Raw genomic sequence first — 21,508 nt, 5'->3', positions numbered from 1 at the left:
CTAGCATTCCATAAAAATCAGGAAAAATAGCAATATAAAGGAAAAAAAAAATCTTCCTAGCCTGATGGTAGTTATCCTTTATGTGTTAGCACCTCACCAGCAATGTGCATACTACTTACAACTATCAGCTCAGCAGCTGAACTTGCCATTATTGGTTTGTTAGTATTGAATCAGGACTGCCGTAACCCTGTTTCTCACCAAAACAAAACCTAAGTATTTAATGTCATGAGAGACAATACATCCCTCTTGAAATAAAGTGGAATGAAAATTTGTTCAAAAACCAAATATAACAGAATTACAGTCAAAATACTAAAGCTGATGCTTCAAAAAGCCAACACTTCAGCTGCACTTCAGATCCCAAAGGCCTCTATGCTGTGCGTGTCTGTATATGAGACGGTATACAGATACACTGGCTAAACAGAGTTTAAGTACTTCTGAATTCTGAAAAAGGACAGCTAAACTGTCTATAGACTCAGGACTAGTACACAGCAAATGGAGAACAATCAGTCACTGATAATCCTGATAATCACGGAAAAAAAAGAGAGAGAAGACAAAGAAAATGTGGAATAAATGCATTTAAGTAAATGAGACATGTAAGTAAAATACAGATCTTGTTGCTATCAATTGTCAAAGTGTGAAGTGCAACAGCTTCCAATCCAGATAATGTACATTCACAGAGAGCAGGTCCTTTGGCAGCTATTAAGCCAGTGGCCCATATACAACACCAGGTCAGGGACAAACTATAGTTTAGGAGTAATACTCCACTGATTGTCTTCTCTAAACTGGTTTCCATATACGACATAGGAAAATATTTTCCTCTGTGTCTGTTCTTACATTAGGTGTGTTGTGCTTTTTAATAAATACTGGGGGAAAAAAATCTCAGTGTAAACTAACATGATTCAAAGACCAGCTCTGGCTACAGGTCCCTTAAATAGTGCCTCTTCCTTGTGGATTAACAGGACTTTTTCCTTCAACTATAGTGACCTACACAGCTAGACTCCAGAAAATAAATGCTAACAGGTTCTTAATAGTCAGGAAGACGAGGTACAGGTAGAGAAATGGTAACATCTCACTCTTCTGAAGGATCTTGCTTGTAATTCACACATACAAAGCACTGGCAATAACTTCTCCATCTGGGCAATAATGACAGCAGCTTGGATGTGAAAGACTCATGGTTAGAGGAATGCTTCACAAAGTTAGAGAGTTATAGTTAGTCATATTTCTCAATGACACCTCCACAAGTCATCAAGAGTGGCAAAACATCTTCAGAGAGGTTTATACTGTTCTTTCTCCACATTTATGATGGTGTATCACTAAAAAGGACAGTTGTGCATTTCTTTCTTCTCTCAAATTAGATCCACAGACTATCCATATACTGGACAAGATGGTTCAGTCAAAAGGTCATTAAATGTTTTTTTAGTCTCCCATTGGATAATTACAGGCTCACTGCCCCACCACGTATCACTAGATTTGACAGAAGTGATACAGCAAAGTGCGCAGGCAAGGGTGGGGGAGGAACAACACAAGACTGTTCAGTGGCAGCTTTCAGCTATGCTGCTTTACTCACAACGGTAAAATGCAATCTATGGTTCAGCAGCACTATTTGATCTAAATCTGCTGAATGGAAAACACACAATTCCTTGGACCTGAAAGATGGTGAGTCTGAAGTGACTAGAAGCCACAAAGCAGTCACAAAAAAAGAAAGAAAAGGACATTAAAATATACGGTTAGAGGATGCTAGATAGAGCAGTCCAAGTTCAGGTGACAGAACTCAAAAAATGTGGAAAAGCACTTCAACTTGTAATAGCAATTACAACAACAGCTCAAGGTAATGGAAAATATCCCAGCATCAGTAAATCATGTCTGCATTTGAGAGGAAGTATCTTTTGGAGCAGATAGATTCTGCTGGGAAATCAGTTTTGTTGTTTTCCGGACTTCCTCATGTAGGTACTGCAACGTGTCATTGTACTGGTGAGATCAGTTACGGAACAGAACGTATAATTAAATGTATTTAAATACTTCAAATGCCGCTAAAGCACAAATGAACACACAAAACAGCACTCAGGATATTTCTTCTTAGCCATCAACCCTGAATAACAGAACTGTGAAGCCAGGCAACTCTACACTACCAGCTGCACTATGATTCACAGATCCCTTTTATCCTCACAATACTTCATGGTAGTATAATCATTCCTAGTCATGTGTGATTCATCAAAGTATTTTGTAGTAAAGACAAATGTTATAATATGCCCTATTGTAACCATGCAAATTACTTATCTTCATTTCCATACCTAAATTATGCTTTCACTGAACTTTTTCTGCTGCTCAAGCAGCTCTCATGTTCCAAGCTAGCTCAGCATTTCACAGTTGTTTCATAGCAAGGAGTCCCAAGTTTTCTGAGAGGTGGTCTTCATCCCCTTTCACTTTCTCAAGCCTCTTTATGCTTTACACATCACTGTTTTGAAAAGGTTTGCACTAGGTTCTTAACACAATGCTACCACTCAATCTTCTCTGTATGCCTCACATATTTCCTGTGGACAGAAGTTAATGTCAGCTCATTTGGCAAACTTTACAGCACTTGCCTCAGCAACCATGAATGACAGGTCTTCTGTGGATCATCACAAGTCAAGCAATACAGAGGCACAAGGAAAAATTTAAAACTTCCTTTTTCTACATCAAGATACATTTTCTCAAGGGATTCATCTTTCTGCTCTCTTGGGACCTATTAACTTATTAAAGTTAATACTCATTGCCATGCTGTCCACAAGAGATGAAGTATTTTTAAGAAAGAAAGTTAATACAGTCTATTTCTTAATCCTCCACCTATTAAAACTTTTTTTTTAAGTGATCATCAGGGTCAGCAGGTGACTGCAATGCTATTTTAGAATGGCTTATATTAACTGTCTAAATTTCCACTGCAGACCTATGGTCTTGGCTCAAAAATAAACATTCAACAGCGCCAGAGGAAGTAAAATAGAACACAAGTACAAACCACCAGTCCGCATTTTCCAGTTATAACAAGACATCAAAATGAAGACTGAATACAACCTGAGCATGGCACCATAGGAGACGTACAAAGAAGGGCAGAATGCTACCACTACCTCTGCTGGTGCTTATCGCAGAAAGGTTGTATAGTAAAAGTACTGTGGACTGAAATAAATCATATATTCCTCGGGATCACTCTGTTCTTCTACTTTAGAGCTGCATATTTAATATTTTAAGCATACAGAATTTCTATGGAATAAAAAGCAAAGGTTAACGATGAGAAGAAAAGCAAGTTTGGGCATCACTCCCTGTCCAACCCCCAATTCCAGTTAGTATAATTTCAATAAGAAACTGAGAGAAGAATGAGAATTCTTCCTTTATTCTTGTGAGAGGAAAAAAAAGCAAAACAATGTATGTCATCTCTGATGCAGCAGTAGCCAAAATCTAAGTATTTATGAATGCATATGCATTAAGCAGTACATCTCATCACTCACTGGCATTCCCACATAAAGATTTGAGCTTCTATCTGAAAAACAGACATCTATCAGACAAAAAAACTAAAACTATCAAGCTTTCTCATCAGGTATAAATCAGTTTCCCTTTCCCCATGGTATTTAAAGTGCAAGAATGACCTTAAAACATTATCAAAGTTCAAACATATAGAAACACTTTTCAGTAAAACAAAACACAGTTTGATATTATTACTGTTCAACAATGGTCTGTGATTTATGTAGCCAGGGGATTGAAGAGCTACAAGAAACGCATGTGGTATGCAAATAATTCAGCAGGTATACCTCCTTTGACATTATTCTATAGGAATCCATTTCCCTTCTTCCTCCTCCAGCTTGTATTTCCTCCACCTTTTATTTCGTTTTACCTTTATTAACTGATGTACTACTTGCCATCCTGAGGATATGAATTCTTAATCGAGATTCCAAGCTGCTGCGACTACCAAATTATCACCACGCTTGGGAAAAGGGAGGTGAGAGGGGAAAAAGTGCAGGTAACCCCAGAGGTAAATTCTAATAACCACATTTAGCTTCTTATCCTCCCCCCCACGCAGTCATTTCGAATAAATAAAATACTAGTTTTCTTGTTATGTCCCACATTGCCACACAGCGCCACTGCATGCTGCGAAACAAAATGCATTGCTAAACATTTTTCATGATAATCCACCGTGGGACAACTTTTTTTAATAAACTTTAGGTCATTTACCCTTCAAAGAGAACCATAATCTGCTTTCAAATTATGCTGTTCCAAATACAAAGATAACATGCTCAGTTCTCATTTCTAACCGCTCTTGCTAGGTCTCAACAGCATGCAGCAGCCAGAAAGCTGCCAGGCAGGAGCAGTGGAGGATCTCCTAGGGGTACCATTCAGTGGAACCATGCCAACAGAGCTGGTTCTCTGGCACCTGTCCCCACCCCAGTGCATGAGAGACGTGCCAGGAGATGGGGCCACTTGCTGAGCTCAAGCAGTTGGACAGTCAGAGCAACCACTATGAGCTGGAATAAACTTCAGAATGAGAGCATTGCATGCAAGGCAGTCAGTCAGCCTCACTATTTCCACTGCTGCAGTCTGCCCTATGCAAACAACACCTGGAGAGTACCAGGAAAGGGCATGTGAAGCCAGGGAGGCTAGACCCTGAAAAAGCACATTTACAAATTCACAGAATACACTGAGTTGGAAGGGATCACACAGGATCTACGAGTCCAACTCCTGTCCCTGCACAACACCATCCCCAAAATCACTCAGTGTACCTGAAAGTATTGTAAAAATGTTTCTTGAACTCTGACAGGTTTGGTGCTGTGACCACTTCCCTGGAGAGCCTGTTCCAGTGTTCAAGCACACTCCAAGGGTAAAACCTTTTCTGCATACCCAACCTAAATCTCCCTGACTCAGCTTCATGCAATTTCCTCAAGTCCTGTTACTGGTCATGAGAATGAAGAACTTGCCTCCCCGTTACCCCTCACAAGAATGTTGAAGACAAAATGAGGTTTCTCCTCAATCTCCTCCAGGCTGAACAGACTAAGTGACCTCAGTCACTCCTCACAAGGCTTCCTCTCAAGGCCCTTCACCATCCTCACAGCTCTTCATTGGACACTCTGATAGTTTAATGCCTTTTTTATATTGTGGCACTCAAAACTCCCCCCAGTGTTCGAGGTGAGGCTGCCCCAGCTCAGAGCAGAACAGGACAAGGACAATCCCCTCCCTTGCCCAGCCGGCCATGCTGTGCCTGATGCCCTCCAGGACACGGCTGTCCCTTCCTGGCTGCCAGAACACTGCTGGCTCATGTTCAATTGCTATCAACCAGGACCCCCATGTCTCTTTCCGTAGCACTGCTCGCCAGCTTCTCATTCTATTCCAGCAACTGATTAAAAAAAATTTCACAAAAGGTACCGAACTGTGAAAGCACCCCACCAGAAGAGCAAAAGAGTTCTGTCAATGCTACAATACCTAAGAAGGAAATCAAATTGACTAGGTATTCTACTAGTAAAAATGGGGGGAAATACCATAAACCTCCAGGCAGCAAAAAACAGTGGGACAATGGCAAAAATAAGGTACCATTTGTGCAGGTTTTCCAACATAAAAACAGGCCAAGGCAAGCCTAAAATGTGAACATTACAGACACCTGACTGACTGTCCCTAAAAGCAAGGGCTTGGTCTGGGCAACAGGCATGAATCTCCAAAATGAGCAGTTACTTTCCCACCACCACCTATAAAAACTGGAAACAAACAGGCTAAGTTTCTTGCTCCTGTAAGAAAAATGTGATTAAAACTTACCTAAACACTGGAGGAGACACTGGTCTATAAATAAATAGAAGCATACATCACTCTCCTCCATCAACAAATACTGTATCTGTCACTCAACTAGATGTCAACTAAGTCTGTAATCCATTTTCACTGCATAGAGCACAGTTACTACAGAAGGTACGCAGGAAAGCACTGGCTTGACTGACAGATGCGCAGGCTGGTGCAGGAATGTCTTCACCTTTACGATGTTCTGGAGTGAGATACCTTCTACAGATTATTTGGCACACCGTTTTTGTTCTTTTAGCAAAAGCATGACTTACAGAAACACGCTAATAGATTCCTACTACTTCCTTGGATGTCAGAAAGCAGAATTCATGTTGATGCCAAGGACAGATGAGTAAATTAATGAAGTCAAATATGACAGCGCAACATAAGAAGCATAAAGAGACATGAAACATCATAGTGCAAAAAGCAGAGTACAGCTCAAGTGCTCAGTCTTGACTATGAGTTGCATTGTCATAGCACATACTAAGAATATGCTCATTAGCACATGAAAGGGAAGGGAAATAGAGTCTCTTACATCTCCCTCCTTTCCTTGCTCGTAATGTGGGAAGTACTTCACTCTCCTGTGGGCAAATGGCAGGGAAGGAGTGGGAAATACTAACTCTCAGACCTTTCTTTTCTTTCATTAGCCAGCAGAGACCCCAGATGAAGCAGCTACAGGCTGAACTGCTCTTGAATGTACAGAATTACAATTAGGAAGCTATTCTGACAACCATCAGGCCAGGAATCGTGCTGCCTCTCTCTCTTCACTGTAATTGCAGCAAGCCATAAACCTACAAAACAGCCACAAATTAAGAAACTGATTTGTGCTTTTTGACAGTCTTCTTGCTACTACATTCGAAGTACACCACTGCCCCCAGATACTTACAGGTGATCTTCCTAGCCTAAAACAAAACAATGCTTCCAAACTCAAGTCTTTCAGTCCCACAGCAGTATTTGCAGAGTGCACCTGGGCATTGACATTAGAAAAACAAATACCACATTTAAATACAGCATGTACTACAAGTGCTCATGGAGAGCAATTTTTAAAGGAGTAAGCACAATAAATGTACAGTGTTTTCCTAGTGCATTCGACTTGCAAATTCAACCAGAAGTCAATAACAATGGAGCGCAAGTTTGCAATTTATGTTTTTAACAAATTCCCTGGCATATTCAGTTTAGCGTGGATGCTGATCACATAGGTTTCTGTTTGTTTGTAGTATGTTTTGTAGCTATGGTATTTAAAAATTAATAAACTAGAAGTTATTTTCAATAGACAAACCTGAAACAGAATGGATAAAAAAATATAGATGTGGAGAATCTGAAAAAGCTACAATTTCTTTGGATTCCTAGGGTATTACAATACAGCTTCCCACTTAAAATAATTTACAGTAGTAAGCACTGAACTGAGTAAAAGATAGTTGCAGAACCAGCCTGCTGTTACTACTACTAGAGAAAATTTCACACACAAAAGAATGCACAAATATACCTATCCATATCCATGTGTGCTTTTCTAGCTCAATGTAATCATATATGTCCCAATACACTCTTTCTAACATGCATTTTATTTTTAACTGTTAGATGAAAGCTGTTCTGAAGAAGGCAAGCCTGGGACATTAATAATAAGCGCAAAAACAAATGTGCATCATTGTAAGATTCACCGACATATAAAGACTAAATATTTCAAGTCTGCATCGTACCAGACTTTAGAAATATGCCTGCTGCTTCCTGTGTTATCTTTTACTTTTTTATCAGATAAAGCTGTGGCCTCCCAGTGGTAAGTGATGGGCACAGAAGTTACTTCACAGGGCTTCAAATGTAGAGCAAGGCTCTAGAGCTGGACTTAAATTCATGCTGCAGAGGAAGAACATTTTAATTAAAGACAGTTCTACTTTTGATAGTGAAACCATTCTGCTGTAACCAATATGCTTACCCACAAAGAATTATCTCATGTATAATCGCTTCAATACTGATTAATAAATAGTAACTGATGAAGAGACTTTGCTGGTAGTTACTATCATCAGCTGAAGAGAGGGGCTAAGGAAGAGCCTCAGGCCTTAACCCAGGTAGTCATTAGCTGACAGAAACTGCCTGGTCTTGAGGTCATTCTTGCTATTAGATAAAAATATTGAAACGTTTTTCAAATACACAAGAATTTCATAAAAGTTACTGGCCAAACTGCATAGTAAGTCCATAGTTATTTTAAACAAAGACTGATATTTTCAGTTTTTTCTGGAGACTAACAGATGACACTCACCAGGAAAAAGGTTATTCTGCTGTTCAACATGGGGGATTTTTTCTTTTTCTTAGATTATTACTGAAAGTCAGCTCTTCAGTCTCCTCGGACTAATCACCACACTTAAGATAAGGGAATAACACAGCTGTCCAGCTGGAAGCACTGCATGATATCCAGTCATCTTGTCTTAAGGATGTGAATAAAACCATGGTCCCATGCTGGAACTAAACCAACATGAGCTGCTGGACATGTACTGATTCTGACCTAAATCTGCTTATGTGACTGTTCACTAGCTCTTCCTGGACAAAAATAAATTTTCTCCTGTGCAGAATCAAGCAATTATTACTACGTGGATCCCATTTTTGAGACCACTATATCTTTTTTAGTTACATTAAGTCAAACTGAGTGAGCTCCCCAAGCACATGCCTGAGAGAATTCAATGCCAGGACCTTTATGCAGGCTCTCTGCAAGCCAGAAGGCACTACAGAAACAGTAATTATCTTAGTTTCCCTTAGCCAGATTATTACAGCTCCTCCTCATTGGCCAGGGTAAGACTTCAATGTCCTGTAAAGCTTGTGAACATTAATTACATCTTAGATATATAACAAAACAAAAGCAGTGCAATAAAGGTTGACTTTATTCTGGTATCATTTGTTAAGATCTTTCTTAGCCTTAAGGTCTCGGCATCGTGACGAAGTACTCAGCATTGATGGCACTGCAATTACATTTAATACAACTGAAACCAAAGACGCAAAGATCATAAAGATCTCTTCAAAATGGAACACGCATGGGTTCTGTCAGACAGTGGAGGTCCTACCCTGAGCAGCTGACCCAGCTGTCGTCAGGCAAACCCTGCCAGTCCTGCAAAAGGTGCCATCACTTTGGAAGAGAAGCAGGGGTAGGAAAAGTGAAACCATGCAAAATTCCCCTTTGGGTACTGCCTTCTGTAAGCATTTCTCCTCCCACTCACCACCACCCAGCTAGATAGCCACTTTCTTTCACAGCTGCTCATTCCCATCTGCTCTGGTATTGTCTGCACTTGTCTCTCTAACCCCTGCACCCACAATTCCTCCTGACATCAGTCCTTCCCATACACTTTCTTTCTCTGTTTTTAGCAGAATCTCCCCCTGACACTAGAAACTAGTGTTGCCAGTTGGCATTTTATTTCCATACCTATCTCGATCCCATCCACAGCAAAAAGGAAGAATAGGAGAAGATGAATCTCCCAGAAACCTCTCCTTCCAGCAATACATGCATCTCCATTGATACATTATGTGCTCCCTCCTTCCACCAATTCAAAAAGAGAAAAAATTTACAGAGAAGAAAATTAATTTAAATAACTTAAAAGACACTGAAAAGCCATGCAGGAAATAGCAAGTTTTCCATGTTCACCTGACAAAGGAATGGGAAACAGAGGGTTTGGAGAATAGAAGCACTGATCCAAGCAGGGGAAAAAAAATAAAGCAATAGTAGGAAAAGGCCTGGCAGATTGAAAGTACAAATAAAGGCAACAATGAAGGAAAGAGACAGAGATATGACGTGACAGACAATATAATCCAACCAGCAATACTTTGCTTTTAAGAATTACTGACAAAGAACATGATTACGAAATGCAACATAAGACTATAAGCAAGCAAGCATGTGGAGGTAAGTGGAGTTTTCTGGAATATTGTACTGTGCAAAGATGACCCCATGATTTTCCCCAGCTGCAGCTGGTACAACTGCTAGAGCCATCCACTGATCAGCAAAGCCTGCTTGCAAGGGAACCGCTCCTCCCTCAAAACAGCATCACCTCAGGCACCACCCTGGTAGAACTACATTGCTCCCTAGTCCATAGCAGCATAGATGACTGCACCACTGTCCTTTCCACAGGAATAAAGTCCCTGCCTAAAGACAAAGGCAGTTGCAGCAATTTCCTGTAATCCATGCTGAATCTGAATAGCATTATATACCTGTAATACATATAAAAAGTCAGCTCTGCTTTTAAATTACCTGACCTGGAAGGAATTTGTATCAGACCTGCATGGACTAAAGAGTCATGGATGTGATAACGGTTCACATCCACTGTAGGATGCTCCTAAAAAAAGAACTGCTTAATTCCCTTTCCCTAATTAATTTTAGTATATGAAATACAAAACATCTTCATGCAAGAATTATATATACTATAGCCATGTAAGTATTTTGATCAGCTACCTAAGCTTTCCAAAATGCAGTTTCTATTTAAAACTTGACTTGTATTGAATGTCATGCTTAGGTTTAAACTCACTTTTGAGGTCAGTGGCATTCTTTGAGAAAAAATGAACAGTTAATATTTAAGCAATTTTGAGGAAAAAATCTGCTTTTCATCTCACAGCTATTTTTGTTCCTCAGAGTTTATCCACCTTCAACCACAGCATTTTATTAATACTGGTCAGCTGGAAGTGAGGTTATAATCATTAGCATGCTGTCAAAATTTGAAAGAACAGCCCACTCTCCCCAAAATGTTTTGTGAACCAAAACCAGGTTCATGGAAGTGCCAAAAAAAAAGCTGAAGTACATGCAAGCTGGAGTCTTTTGGGTGCCTACTGACATTTATAATGTACACTGCATTAATTAAAATGAAGATTCACCAATATGAAAAATAGCCTATCAAGATGCTTCAGCTAAAGATTTGAGTAGTTTTCATGAAAATCCATTCATTTTTAGAAGCAAACTTACTGTTATTATACATTTAAGTTATGGGGGTACCTGTATTTTAGTAAAGAGTGGCTTTGAAGGAAACCAAGAAATTTGAAATTTCATGTGCAAGGATTCAGATAACTTCAAATTCACCCAGTAGCGTCCATGAGCTCCTGGCATTTCAATATAAGAGACTCAAAAAGATGGATTACCTCAGCAATTCATCTGAAAGAACTCAGCTCTGAACTGAAGTACTTGCCGTGAGTTCATACCTTGAAAGACACACTGACAACAAAACTGAACCATGATAAAAGATGATCATAACCCAATCGGAACTGAAAAATAGCAAGATATATTTAACCAATAACCCAGTGCAAACTATTTTGGTATTCCTGGGCATTAACATACTCTATGGTAAGGGCTTTATAGAAAAAAAAAGAGCTAAAACTTTAGACTAACCAAACAATTTTATGGGACAGAGACTATCTCAATCTATGTAGGACTTTAGTCTTCAAGTCTGCATGAAGATTAACCTACTAATTTTTATAACTGTTGGCAAAGTTCTGTACAGTGGTACTGTCAAGCTACTGGGACGGGTATACATATGTATCTCTTACACGTGAACCAACATAACTATAAGGCTCTAGTAACCAAAAATTTCTAACAAAAAAATACTTGGACTTTTTCTTCATATTCCAGGTAAATCAAAAGTCTTGAGAACAATTTTGGGAAACACAAGAACAGCAGAAAGCTATCGACAAGACATAAGTGTGCCTCTGTTTTCAAGACATCAAAAATATTCAAGCAGCAAAAGTCTACAGGATATGAGCTCTAAACAATACTACAAGAAAATGAGTTGAGGAGGAAGTAGGTTGCATGTTTCAAATTGATGGTCCTGAGGTCCATCCTCCACATTTCAACTATTTGGTTATGCCAATAGCAATGATCGGACAAGGAGTAACAAATATACTTGTTACAATCAATAGCAGTGATAGGACAAGGACAAGTTTCAAAACAAAAATGGGCAGGTTTAGATTAAGTGTTATGAAGAAATTCTTTACTGTGAGAGTGGTGATATACTGGAACAGGTTGCTCAGAAAAGCTGTGGATTACCCATCCCTAGAAGTGCTCAAGGCCAGGTTGGATATGGTTTTTGAGCAACCTGGTCTAGTGGAAGGTGTGCTTGCCTGTGGAAGGGGGATTCAAAATTAGATGGTCTTTATGGTCCCTTTCAACCAAACTGTTCTATGATCCTATGACTACTACATAAGTCTCAGCAGTTCCCGTATCATTATAGGTTAAAGCACCTCAGGAGAACCACCTCCTTGTCATATTTCCTCCTTGTGGGGTACCAAAGAATAGTGTCACAGTCTGTTGGTCATGGCATAAAAGGGATGAAGAACAGTCCCCAGTGTCCTACCCAGTTGTTCCAGTAACAAAAACAAAACTTTTTTGTTGATCCCTTCAGGATGGCCTAAATGAGATATGCCAGTGCTGTCCTGGATCTACCTTCCATCAGCACAGCCTCAAATCCACACTAGGACTCTGGTAGTAGCACAAAAAGTCAGATCAGTGAACTGTTTTGCCTGAAAACTTATTACACTTTCAGTTATTTTTCAGGTTAGTTTTCAGCCAGATCATATGGCTCTACAGTGCTGACGGCTGGCACAAGGAAGGTCAAGAATACCTTTGGCTCAGAGAAGCAGCTCCCTCTACTGCAGCACAATGCTTACACTGGTTCAAAGTGTTTAAGGAGATATTTCCTGATATGAGTATGCTGCAGCCCTTCCTCATACCCCAGGCTACTGCACAAAATAATACAGCATTCACCGAAGTATACGGTAAACACCCCTTTGGTCAGGTTCACAGCTCAAACTGTTGTCCAGTCCTCTACTTCCAGAACTAGCCCTGTTTTGTTATTCACAGTAACTAAATAGGAAGGGTTTCTCTGTATGTTCACCTGAAAAATCAAGACAACAGCACTGTGAAATATTCTATTAGGCTGACAGCATTTCTCATGTATGTTTTGGTTTGTTATACAGTTCTGATCTTGATATTTGTACACAAAACCAAAACTAACATAAATACAGGACTTTCTCTCTTGTTTTTCTTCAAGGCATTACTCCTGGAATCATGCCATACTTGCAAAAAACAGCTCCATAAACTTAGGGCTTCCATCAACCCCAGGAAGTGGATAGGTTGCAAAGTCCTCTCCTGAGCAAAAGATCTAAGACAGAAACTACTATATCAGCCTCCTGAGCTAGCATACAGCACACCAAGGGACATGTCAGTACCGAAGGAAGGAGACTGGAAACCTTACCAGTATTACCACTTTAATAATCTCATGAACACTGGTAATGAAAAGGCTACAGGAAAACAAGAAAAAACTTCCCAAGAAAACCAAAGTGTAGTTTAATAGCATATATAAAAGTTTAAAATTTCATCTGATAACCACACCTACTAAGCTAACCATTTACAAAAAGCACAAGACAAACCAAAAATGTTAGATAAACTTCCAGGAAAGGTCCCAAGCAATACACACAATCATTAAATAGACAAGAAAATTTTAAAAATACTAATCAAGAAAATATTTTAAGTATTTGCTGGTATAATCCCTTTACAAAAAGTGAGGGTTTTCAAGGCAATGAAATGTATTTGGTACATTAGAAATACTTACAACTACTCCACTCTTGGTGACAGTTTCCCGGTACGTAAAATTGCATACTGCCCAAGCCAGGTAATAGGTTGACATGAGAGGGGTCTGTGAAAAATGGTCTGTAACCCATCCATCTTCTTCAAAAACAGAAGTTTCAACTGGCATGTTGGACAAAGATAAGTAAGTCGCTTGATGTCTGATGCTGATTTTGAATGTGGCTTTGTAGATGGGCTCATCAAAGCAAGGAAAGGCTTTTCTGGCGTGAGTAGGAGAAAACTGCGTAACACCAAGAAACCTAGAAAAGCACAAAACAAAAATAAAAATTGTTTACTAACTGTGCCTAGCACTTGATTAATAGACATACCAAATAAAGCATGCTTGACCAGTGTGGTTTAAAGGAGGAAAAAATTACAACTGTACAAAATATACAGTGTTTGAACACTGCAATGCAATAGATACAAATTAGCGGTCCACAAATTCCCTACAAATTTGTAGACACCACAATGACATTAAATAAATCAACCCTCACATAGCATCAAACTTCAGGCTCTAGCGGAATTGTTCATCAACATGTGGGAAAAAAAGTGAGCCCCTGTTGGTTATACAATGTAAAACAAGCACACTCAGTTCAAACCAGGATTTAACGGCCTTCAGGGAATTCACTCTGCCCTGAAACACCGACAGAGCGCTTTACCTTTCTTTGGGCATGAGAACTTACGGTCACACAGTGCACTCAGGAGGGTCATTGTTTTCCACTGCTGATTACTTCTCTACCGGCTGCCTGTAGGTCTGGGACATAGTACTATATAGCACTGCTGTGTCTGTGCACATTCAAAAAAACCCATTCTGTGAGCTTTGCAGAATCACAAATGAAAGCAAATGATTAAACCAGCACAAAGTATTTCACCATTCTTCTATATGTGCTTTTCTCTTCTGGTGTATTTTCTAGAGAGCAAATCCATATTCTCAGTTAGTGGGTCAAATTATGGAAAGATCTCTGAAGAAGGTAATAGTATTTATTAAGCACATACGGGAAGAATGGGAAGATTTCAGCTTGACAATAAACCCTGTAACTGTTTTCTGTGGAACTAAATAAATTTTGATTCAGATACAAAATAGGAAGCTTTCTGGATGGAGACTTATATTTATACATTTGGAGAAAACCATGATCTTTTTGCGGGAACAAGAAGCTACACTTAAAAGGCTGAATCATGGAGTTTGGTAAAACTGCTTACTGGAGGCATGCAGAATGAGAAAGTTACCATGGACCAACCATGTAAATGTGAAGGTAGCATGTATGTAGGGTTTTTGAGTGATATTGATTCATGTCTCACCTTCCAAGGCTTCATCTGTGGAAATAACAGTGCAGTTTTAGATACCAGGCAAATATTTATCAAAATTTTAGAGGCTGACTAATCATCTATTATTCCTCTGAGGGAAAAGGACGGGTGGATAGCTTTGATGTAATGAAAATTGTGGCACCTATTATTAATCAATCTATAACCATTAATCTGCAATATGACACTCTAACACTGACGGAGCAAAAAGGCTATAGACAGCCTTTTTGGGTTTTACACATATCTCGGAGGCAATGAAGAAATAAGTTTATTGAAATGTTACACCTTTTTCTTGCTGTAGTGCATGACAGAACTAGATATATATTTTCCAGTGAATTATCGCCTCTTGCAAATAAGGATGACTTTTTAAAAACTTGAAAAAAATTTCCTCCACTGGAGCAGTTACCACCAATCTTTTTTCTAAGTAAAAAGCCTTTTTTGGCTAATAATTATTGAAGGAATTCATCACATTTTTCTTGCCTCATTAAAAAACCTGGATTATTAAAACCATCATTTTGGATAAGGTTGCTAAATCTAGGGTAAAAAATTGGTGCCAGATATCCCAGTGTTAATCCAAAAAAATCCCGTATTATCAGTGGATTTGCACTACTGCAACAAAGCCATATCAGCCAATTAAATGAAGCAAAATATATATGCAAAATATTTCAAGTGGACCGGATTCTGCAATCTAGGCACATTCCAAACAGCTACAGACATCAACAGAAGCTTCAAGTGAGCATGGAAAACTGTACTGGCCTGTTATTAATAAAGTAAGAATGATGAACTTTCCTCTGCAGTTAACAATTTTAATGAGCTCCGACACACATGTGAACGCATACTTAGGAAATACTGTCTATACTGTGATACTGTCTAAACAAGGAAGCTTCCCCTTGTCCCCTCTCCACATCTTCACCCCACTTCTCAGAGATCTTATCAGTCATCTTTTAATACATATCAGGCCACTGAAACAATCCCTTCACAAGGCTAATAAATCCTGGTAAACTCTTCATCTTCTGTGTTTTCACAGATAGACAGATATATCCACATAGGCATAACTGGGCAAACACAGACCAGACAATATTTCATACTAAATATACATTAACTACCAATAATAGTGATATTTATAACATGTGCATTACTATCAAACATCGATTTGCTTGTTGTGCCATGAAGCAAAACAAACAAAATCTTAAAACTGCTTAAAAAACCAGAACCATTTACTTTTAAAGAAAACAAACAAGCTAAACCCAAACCACTGTCTCGGTTAATCTATTTCACGCTGTGTTCAAGTAAAACAAGCAGACTTCTACAGCATGCCAAAAGCCAAGGGCAGGTTGACTGTTTCATCCTTTCCTTTACACACCTCTCTGGGTACCAACACTTTTACCTCCTGTTCCCAAAAATATCACCATAAAAGGCTGTACTTGAGAGAATAAAAGGCTCACAGTCTGTCTTCTCGGAATACCCATGGCAGTAACTTGCAGGTGTTTTAATTCCATCTTGTCTATTAAAGAAAGACGTGTTTCCTCAACAACCTTATCTATTTTGACATCTTAGCTGTTACAAGAATAAAGAATATGTCTTTGTTTTGTCTGTGTGATAAAAGTTTTTTTTTTTCCTTTTCATTTATGCCAAAGTCTAAGGTTCATTTGTATTATGCCTGCATACTCATACAGTATTCTACAGTAGCTCGGTATTATATTTCTGTTGATTACTGTCAGTAAACATAATGCAAAGTAAATTTGTAGCATATCACTTGCATTTTACATTTCAAGTACCATAAGAAAGATTTCAGTCAGAAAATAAATACTTTTACGCAGCTTTTAGATTTCAGGCTGATTTACAACGTTCACCTGTGAAGGCCAGAGAAACTAACTTTAGGGGGAAAAATCATAAAGTGAAGGCATTAGTATGTTTGTGATGCCTCACAGCAGAGTTATTTGCTCTTCATGTACAACAAAAGTGAAAAATGACGGTTTGGACCCTTTTACAGCAAGTACTACTCCAATGGGGCTGCTGTATTTTAATTCAATATAAAGATGTCAAAAAATCAAAGCCCTGCTGGAACAGCAAGGTCTCCCAGAGCATGCAAGTCTGTCTATCTATCATAACAGAAGACTAAAAATGGTTATATATATCATATTAAAAAATAGGTTATTAATCAGAATGCAAATTGTTACTCTAAGAGCACACTGATCAAAAAAGTTCCCTGGTTTAGAATGGGTATTATACGCTTTATACTATAGTGAGTCATTAAGCCTGTGGCAGTTGAAAAGGAAAAACTCCTGAAACTAAAACCATGCAAGGACTATAGCTTTAAAAATGTTTTACTGAAAGAAATATAAGTGAGCTGGTACAAAGGAAAAACATGCCACTGATTTCAATACAGCAGTGCTTCCTTATGTAAGGTAAGTATTCTGCCCATAACTATACTTAAGTGTATTAAAAACAAAGTAATTTATATCTGAAAAGTTACACACAGAGCACTGTGAAAACATTTTACCATCGCTTTCCACCCTATGTCTTAAACTATTCTAATGACCAAAAGAGTGAATAGACCTTTTGTTGTTGGTTTCTAAATCTTAACTAGGGGATCAGTATTGAAATGTAGTACAGTAACTCTGGAGAAATGTCATTGCCACACCTATCTGACAGCTCAATTATTCCTACACAAAGTCAAAGCACACGAGAATAATAACTGCTTAAATAACTTCTCAGATTTGTGAATTGAATTATACCCCCTGCTGTTAACAGTATTTTGTTTTCTGATTTGCCCATTTCAATACAGGTCTGTAAGAACTCCCAATTACTCCAACCATTCAGTCAACGGTGATAAAAGGCATTTTATCCACATCTTTTCTTACAACTATTCTTTTTCAAATTTCCTTTTTATTTCATTGTGATGACAAATTGCAAAAAGTTAATTTTGATTCTGCTTGTGGTTCTAATATCAGGATTTTTTAAACTGTCAGTAACATAGTAATGAAAATATGTTTTAATAAAAGGACTTTTGACTTCATTCAGTTGGTGAGGATGCTTTTCATGTCTTAGTATTTTTGCCCAGTTCTTCCAACTACAACATCTTTGTTTCACTTAGACTGTTTCCACAATCTAAAAGAGTAAGACTCAGGAAAAGAAAACCTGTCACTGCACAGATATTTCAAGAAAGGACAGCTTAAAAATAATCCAATTCTAAAATTATAAACGATGTCAGAACTACCAAGAAGTCCATCCTGCCTTCTTTTCCATTACAAAGCCTCTGTGTGGTTAGAAAACACCTTCTATAAAAAGAAAGCCTCTGTAACCGGCTGAACGGGGCCCTCCACAGTAATCCTGCCTACAACAGGGCTTCGACAGGGCCCCAAGGGGTTTTAACTACATGAGTAAATACAGATCAAGACTGAATCTTGCTCTGCCCGCAAACTTATCAGGTTTGCGGGGTCACAGGGTGTAAATCTGCAGCGGCCCAGCTGCAGCAAGTGTAAACGTATTCACCTTACATGAAAACACATCCCACCAGTTTTTTGCTTTACCTAACAGAATAAAAACAAAACAGAAGTCTCGCTGCCCTACACGCTACTTGTAACCTGACAAGGCTCTGTCACACGAGGGCACGCGGCAGCCGGACAGAGTCTGTGGGTGTAACAGACCCCGAGTCTTTGCTCCGGGCCCTGACAAGGACCTAGCGGACGGCCTGCTTCACTGGTGCCACCCTTGCAAGTTCGTTCCTTGCACCCGTCCGTCGCAGAGCTGCGCTGGGGCATCTCCTGACCCGCCGCCCGCTCCCCGCAGCCCTCCCCGCCCAAGCGGAGCGCTCCGCTCACCTGCCTGCGGCCCCGGCTAACCCCTGCGCGGCCTCCCGCACGGCCCCAGCCCGGACCGCCCCGCAGCCCGAGGCAGCTCCGCCCGCTCCCGCTCGCTCCCGCGCAGTCCCTCAGCCTCGGCCGCCCTCCAGCCGCTCTCACTGCCGCCTAACGACACCGGCCGGTGGCTTGGAGCGGGCAAGGGCTCGCGGTCCCCGAGAACCGCCGCATCTCAGCCCTGAGAGCCGAGCCCTACAGAGATTCCAGAGGGAGGTAGCGGGGGAGGCGAGACCTGGCCTGCGCTCACCAGCCGGCCGGTCGCTCCCCTCGCCGCAGCTCCCTCCCCGGGCAGCTGGCCGAGTTCCGCACCCTTCGGCGAGACCGCCGGGGCCGGGCAGCGCGGAGCCCGCGGCATCACCCTCCTGGCGGCGCCCGCGGCATCACCCTCCTGGCCGCCGGGTCCTAGCGCCGCCCTACCCGAAGTTCGGCGCTGGGGCCGCCAACTTCGGACCGAGTTGCGTTTGAATCGACGCGGCCCCTCCGCTACCTTCGCTCGCCGTGAAGGACGTAGGAGCTGCGGAAGAAGCCCAGCAGCTCGTTCTCGATTATGGCGTTGTAGATGATCTTGAGGTTGTAACTTCTCTGCACCTCCAGGCTACGGTTGAGGACCACGACGAACACCTGGGTTTGGGGATAGAAGAAGGTGCGGGCCACATGCACACCGCCGGCCAGCTTGTCCTCGGCCACGCGGACCGCCTCGATGTGCATGCGATGTGCGTGCAGCACGATGTAGCGGCTAGCGTTCCGCACCTCCAGCTGCACGTTCACCTCCCCGCTGAAGGTGAAGTTCTCCATGAAGGCGCTCAGCATCAGGTTGTAATGCAGCGGCCGCAGGTGCCGTGGCAGCCGCGGCCGGGCCCAGGGCGGCGGCTCCCGCCGCCGCTGCCACTCCTCCTCCTCCTCCTCCTCCTCCTCTTCCTCCGCCGCTTCCCCGCCCCGCGCCTCCTCCTCCGGCCTGCCGGGGGGCTGCCCCGCACCGGGCGGTTGCCGGGGTGCCCCCGAGAGGCTCCCGTTGCCGCCGGCCCGCGGCGGACCGTCGGCGGCGGCGCCGCACTCCTCGAAGCGGACGCTGAGCAGCACGGCGATCATGGTCACCGCCAGCAGAGCTAGGATGGAGACGGCGAAGCCCAGCACCAGGCGCTTGTGCACGGCGATGTGTCGCTCCGTGGTGCGGGGTCTTGGCCCCGCCGCCTCGGCCCAGGGTCCCGGCGGCAGCCCCCGGCTGCCGTTCCGCAAGGCGGCCTCCTCCTCGATCATCATGGGGGTAACGGGCGGGCGCTTCTCCCGCTTCTCCTCCAGGGCCATCACGGCAGCGCCGCCCCCGCCTCCCGCGGGGCCGCCACCCGAGGGGGCCCCGAAAGCATGGGAGACTCCGAGGCAGGGGGGCCCTCGGCCCACGCGGGACGCACCGTCTCTCACTTCCCGACGAGCCGCATTACCCTGGCCGCCGGGAGCCCCGCGGGGCAACAGCCCTCGGGGAGGGGAACGGGACGAGGTCGGGTCGGGTCAAGCAAGAAGCGGCGGGCGCTCCCCGCCGTCCGGCCGCCGGGCCACGCCGCGCAGGCAACTTGTGTGGCTTCTGCGGGGCACTTCAGCACATGTCGCCGAGCGCAACTCGGCGCCAAGGGGGAGGGCTCTGCCGTCCCGGCCCCCCCGTTAGTGCCGCCGTCCGCAGGGACCTCTCTTTCCCTCGCGTCCCGAGCCGCCGGGGCCGGGGTCGGGCTCCTCGCCCGGCCCCGGCAGCGCCCGAGCCATGCGCGCCCCCGGGGCGCCGGCGCGCAGGTCGGCCCGTCCCCGCGGGGCTCGCCCGGCACCGGGGGCCGTGGCACCGGACAGCGGCGCGGACCGTGCCCGTCCTCCTCTTCCTGAGAGCGGGTCAGGCTTCGGAGAGTCGCTCCTCTTATTTTCTCTTTCCTGTCTCCTGCAGGTACAGAGCAATCTCCCGGCTGGCTCGAGCAGAGGCGGCTATATATAGGCACCGGGGAGAGGCGAGGGAAGGAAGGGAAAGGATGGGAAGGGGGGAGAGGCGGGCAAGCCCCGCCGCCCCTCGGCTTCAGCGGCTGCTCCGGCTGCCGGCGGTGACGGCGGCGCCCCGGGGGAGCGGGCGGGGGCGACGCGGGGACGAGGGAGGCTCCTCTCCGGTGTGTCACACGCGGCGGCTCCGGGGGAGGTCGCTGAGGCGGCGGCGGGAGCCCCGGCCGGGGCGGGCGGAGGGCGCGGGCCGCGCTGCGCCGGGAGTGGGGAGGCTGCAAAGCCTCCGAGCCGGAGGACTGCCCGGGATTACACACAAATGCGTGTGCTCTCCACGCAAATACTGAATGCCCTTACTGTGTCATATTTATAGAGACTTAATAAAGAACCGCCGACTACGTGCTGGAACGACAATAGTGCTGTCGTACTAACGTGAGGATGGAGCTCAGAAAAGGATAAATACTCCTACTTAAATCGATAGGATTCATATGCTCAGAAAAAAATCTCGCAGTAAGCGTTGGCTGGTACTTTCAGAAATCCCCCTGCCGTTACTCCGCGGCCCCAGGACTCTCTCTTACCCTCCTTCCTGCCGGTGCTGAACCCCCGCTCCTGAGCTGGAGGGACTTAAAGATGTGTTAAATGCTGCCTGTGATAACATAGCAACACTTGGCTTGAGTACTCCTAGGAGTGAACCCCTGTCTGGAAAACCGAATCAACCTATTTTTTCTACCTGCACACAAACTTTTGTACATAGGATCTGCAAACACACAGAATTAATATATAAGCAAGGATCTAGATCAATGTCTGAAAGCGTCTCTGTTGCCCTTATTTTGCTTGCATACTTCAAAAATTATCTCTGTTCATTTTCTTTTTTGAAGCTCTTTAGCTCCAATCTTGTAAGCAGTCGCAGATGTGTCTATCTTTGGCATGCAGTCCTGTGGAATCTATGGGAATATATGCTGTACATCAAGTTAAATGCATACATAAGTACATAACAATTTGCAGG

At 42.9% G+C, this 21,508-nt stretch overlaps 1 protein-coding gene across 1 annotated transcript in view; it reads right to left on the bottom strand.

The window, feature by feature from the left end:
* Positions 1 to 19,836, bottom strand: part of TRHDE (thyrotropin releasing hormone degrading enzyme) — a 201,484-nt gene extending 181,648 nt beyond the window's left edge. The window contains exons 1-2 of the mRNA XM_040062731.1: positions 19,019 to 19,836; positions 13,353 to 13,626 (exon numbers count right to left, since the gene is read on the bottom strand). Of these exons, the coding sequence (XP_039918665.1) occupies positions 13,353 to 13,626; positions 19,019 to 19,836 (1,092 nt within the window). The remainder of the gene's footprint in view (positions 1 to 13,352; positions 13,627 to 19,018) is intronic.
* Positions 19,837 to 21,508: the final 1,672 nt, after the last annotated feature.

Source organism: Hirundo rustica, chromosome 4, assembly GCF_015227805.2.
Source record: "Hirundo rustica isolate bHirRus1 chromosome 4, bHirRus1.pri.v3, whole genome shotgun sequence".
NCBI classification, from domain to species: Eukaryota; Metazoa; Chordata; class Aves; order Passeriformes; family Hirundinidae; genus Hirundo; species Hirundo rustica.
Note: the sequence above shows the minus strand (reverse complement) of the source record. Positions and strands in the feature narration are given on the sequence as shown.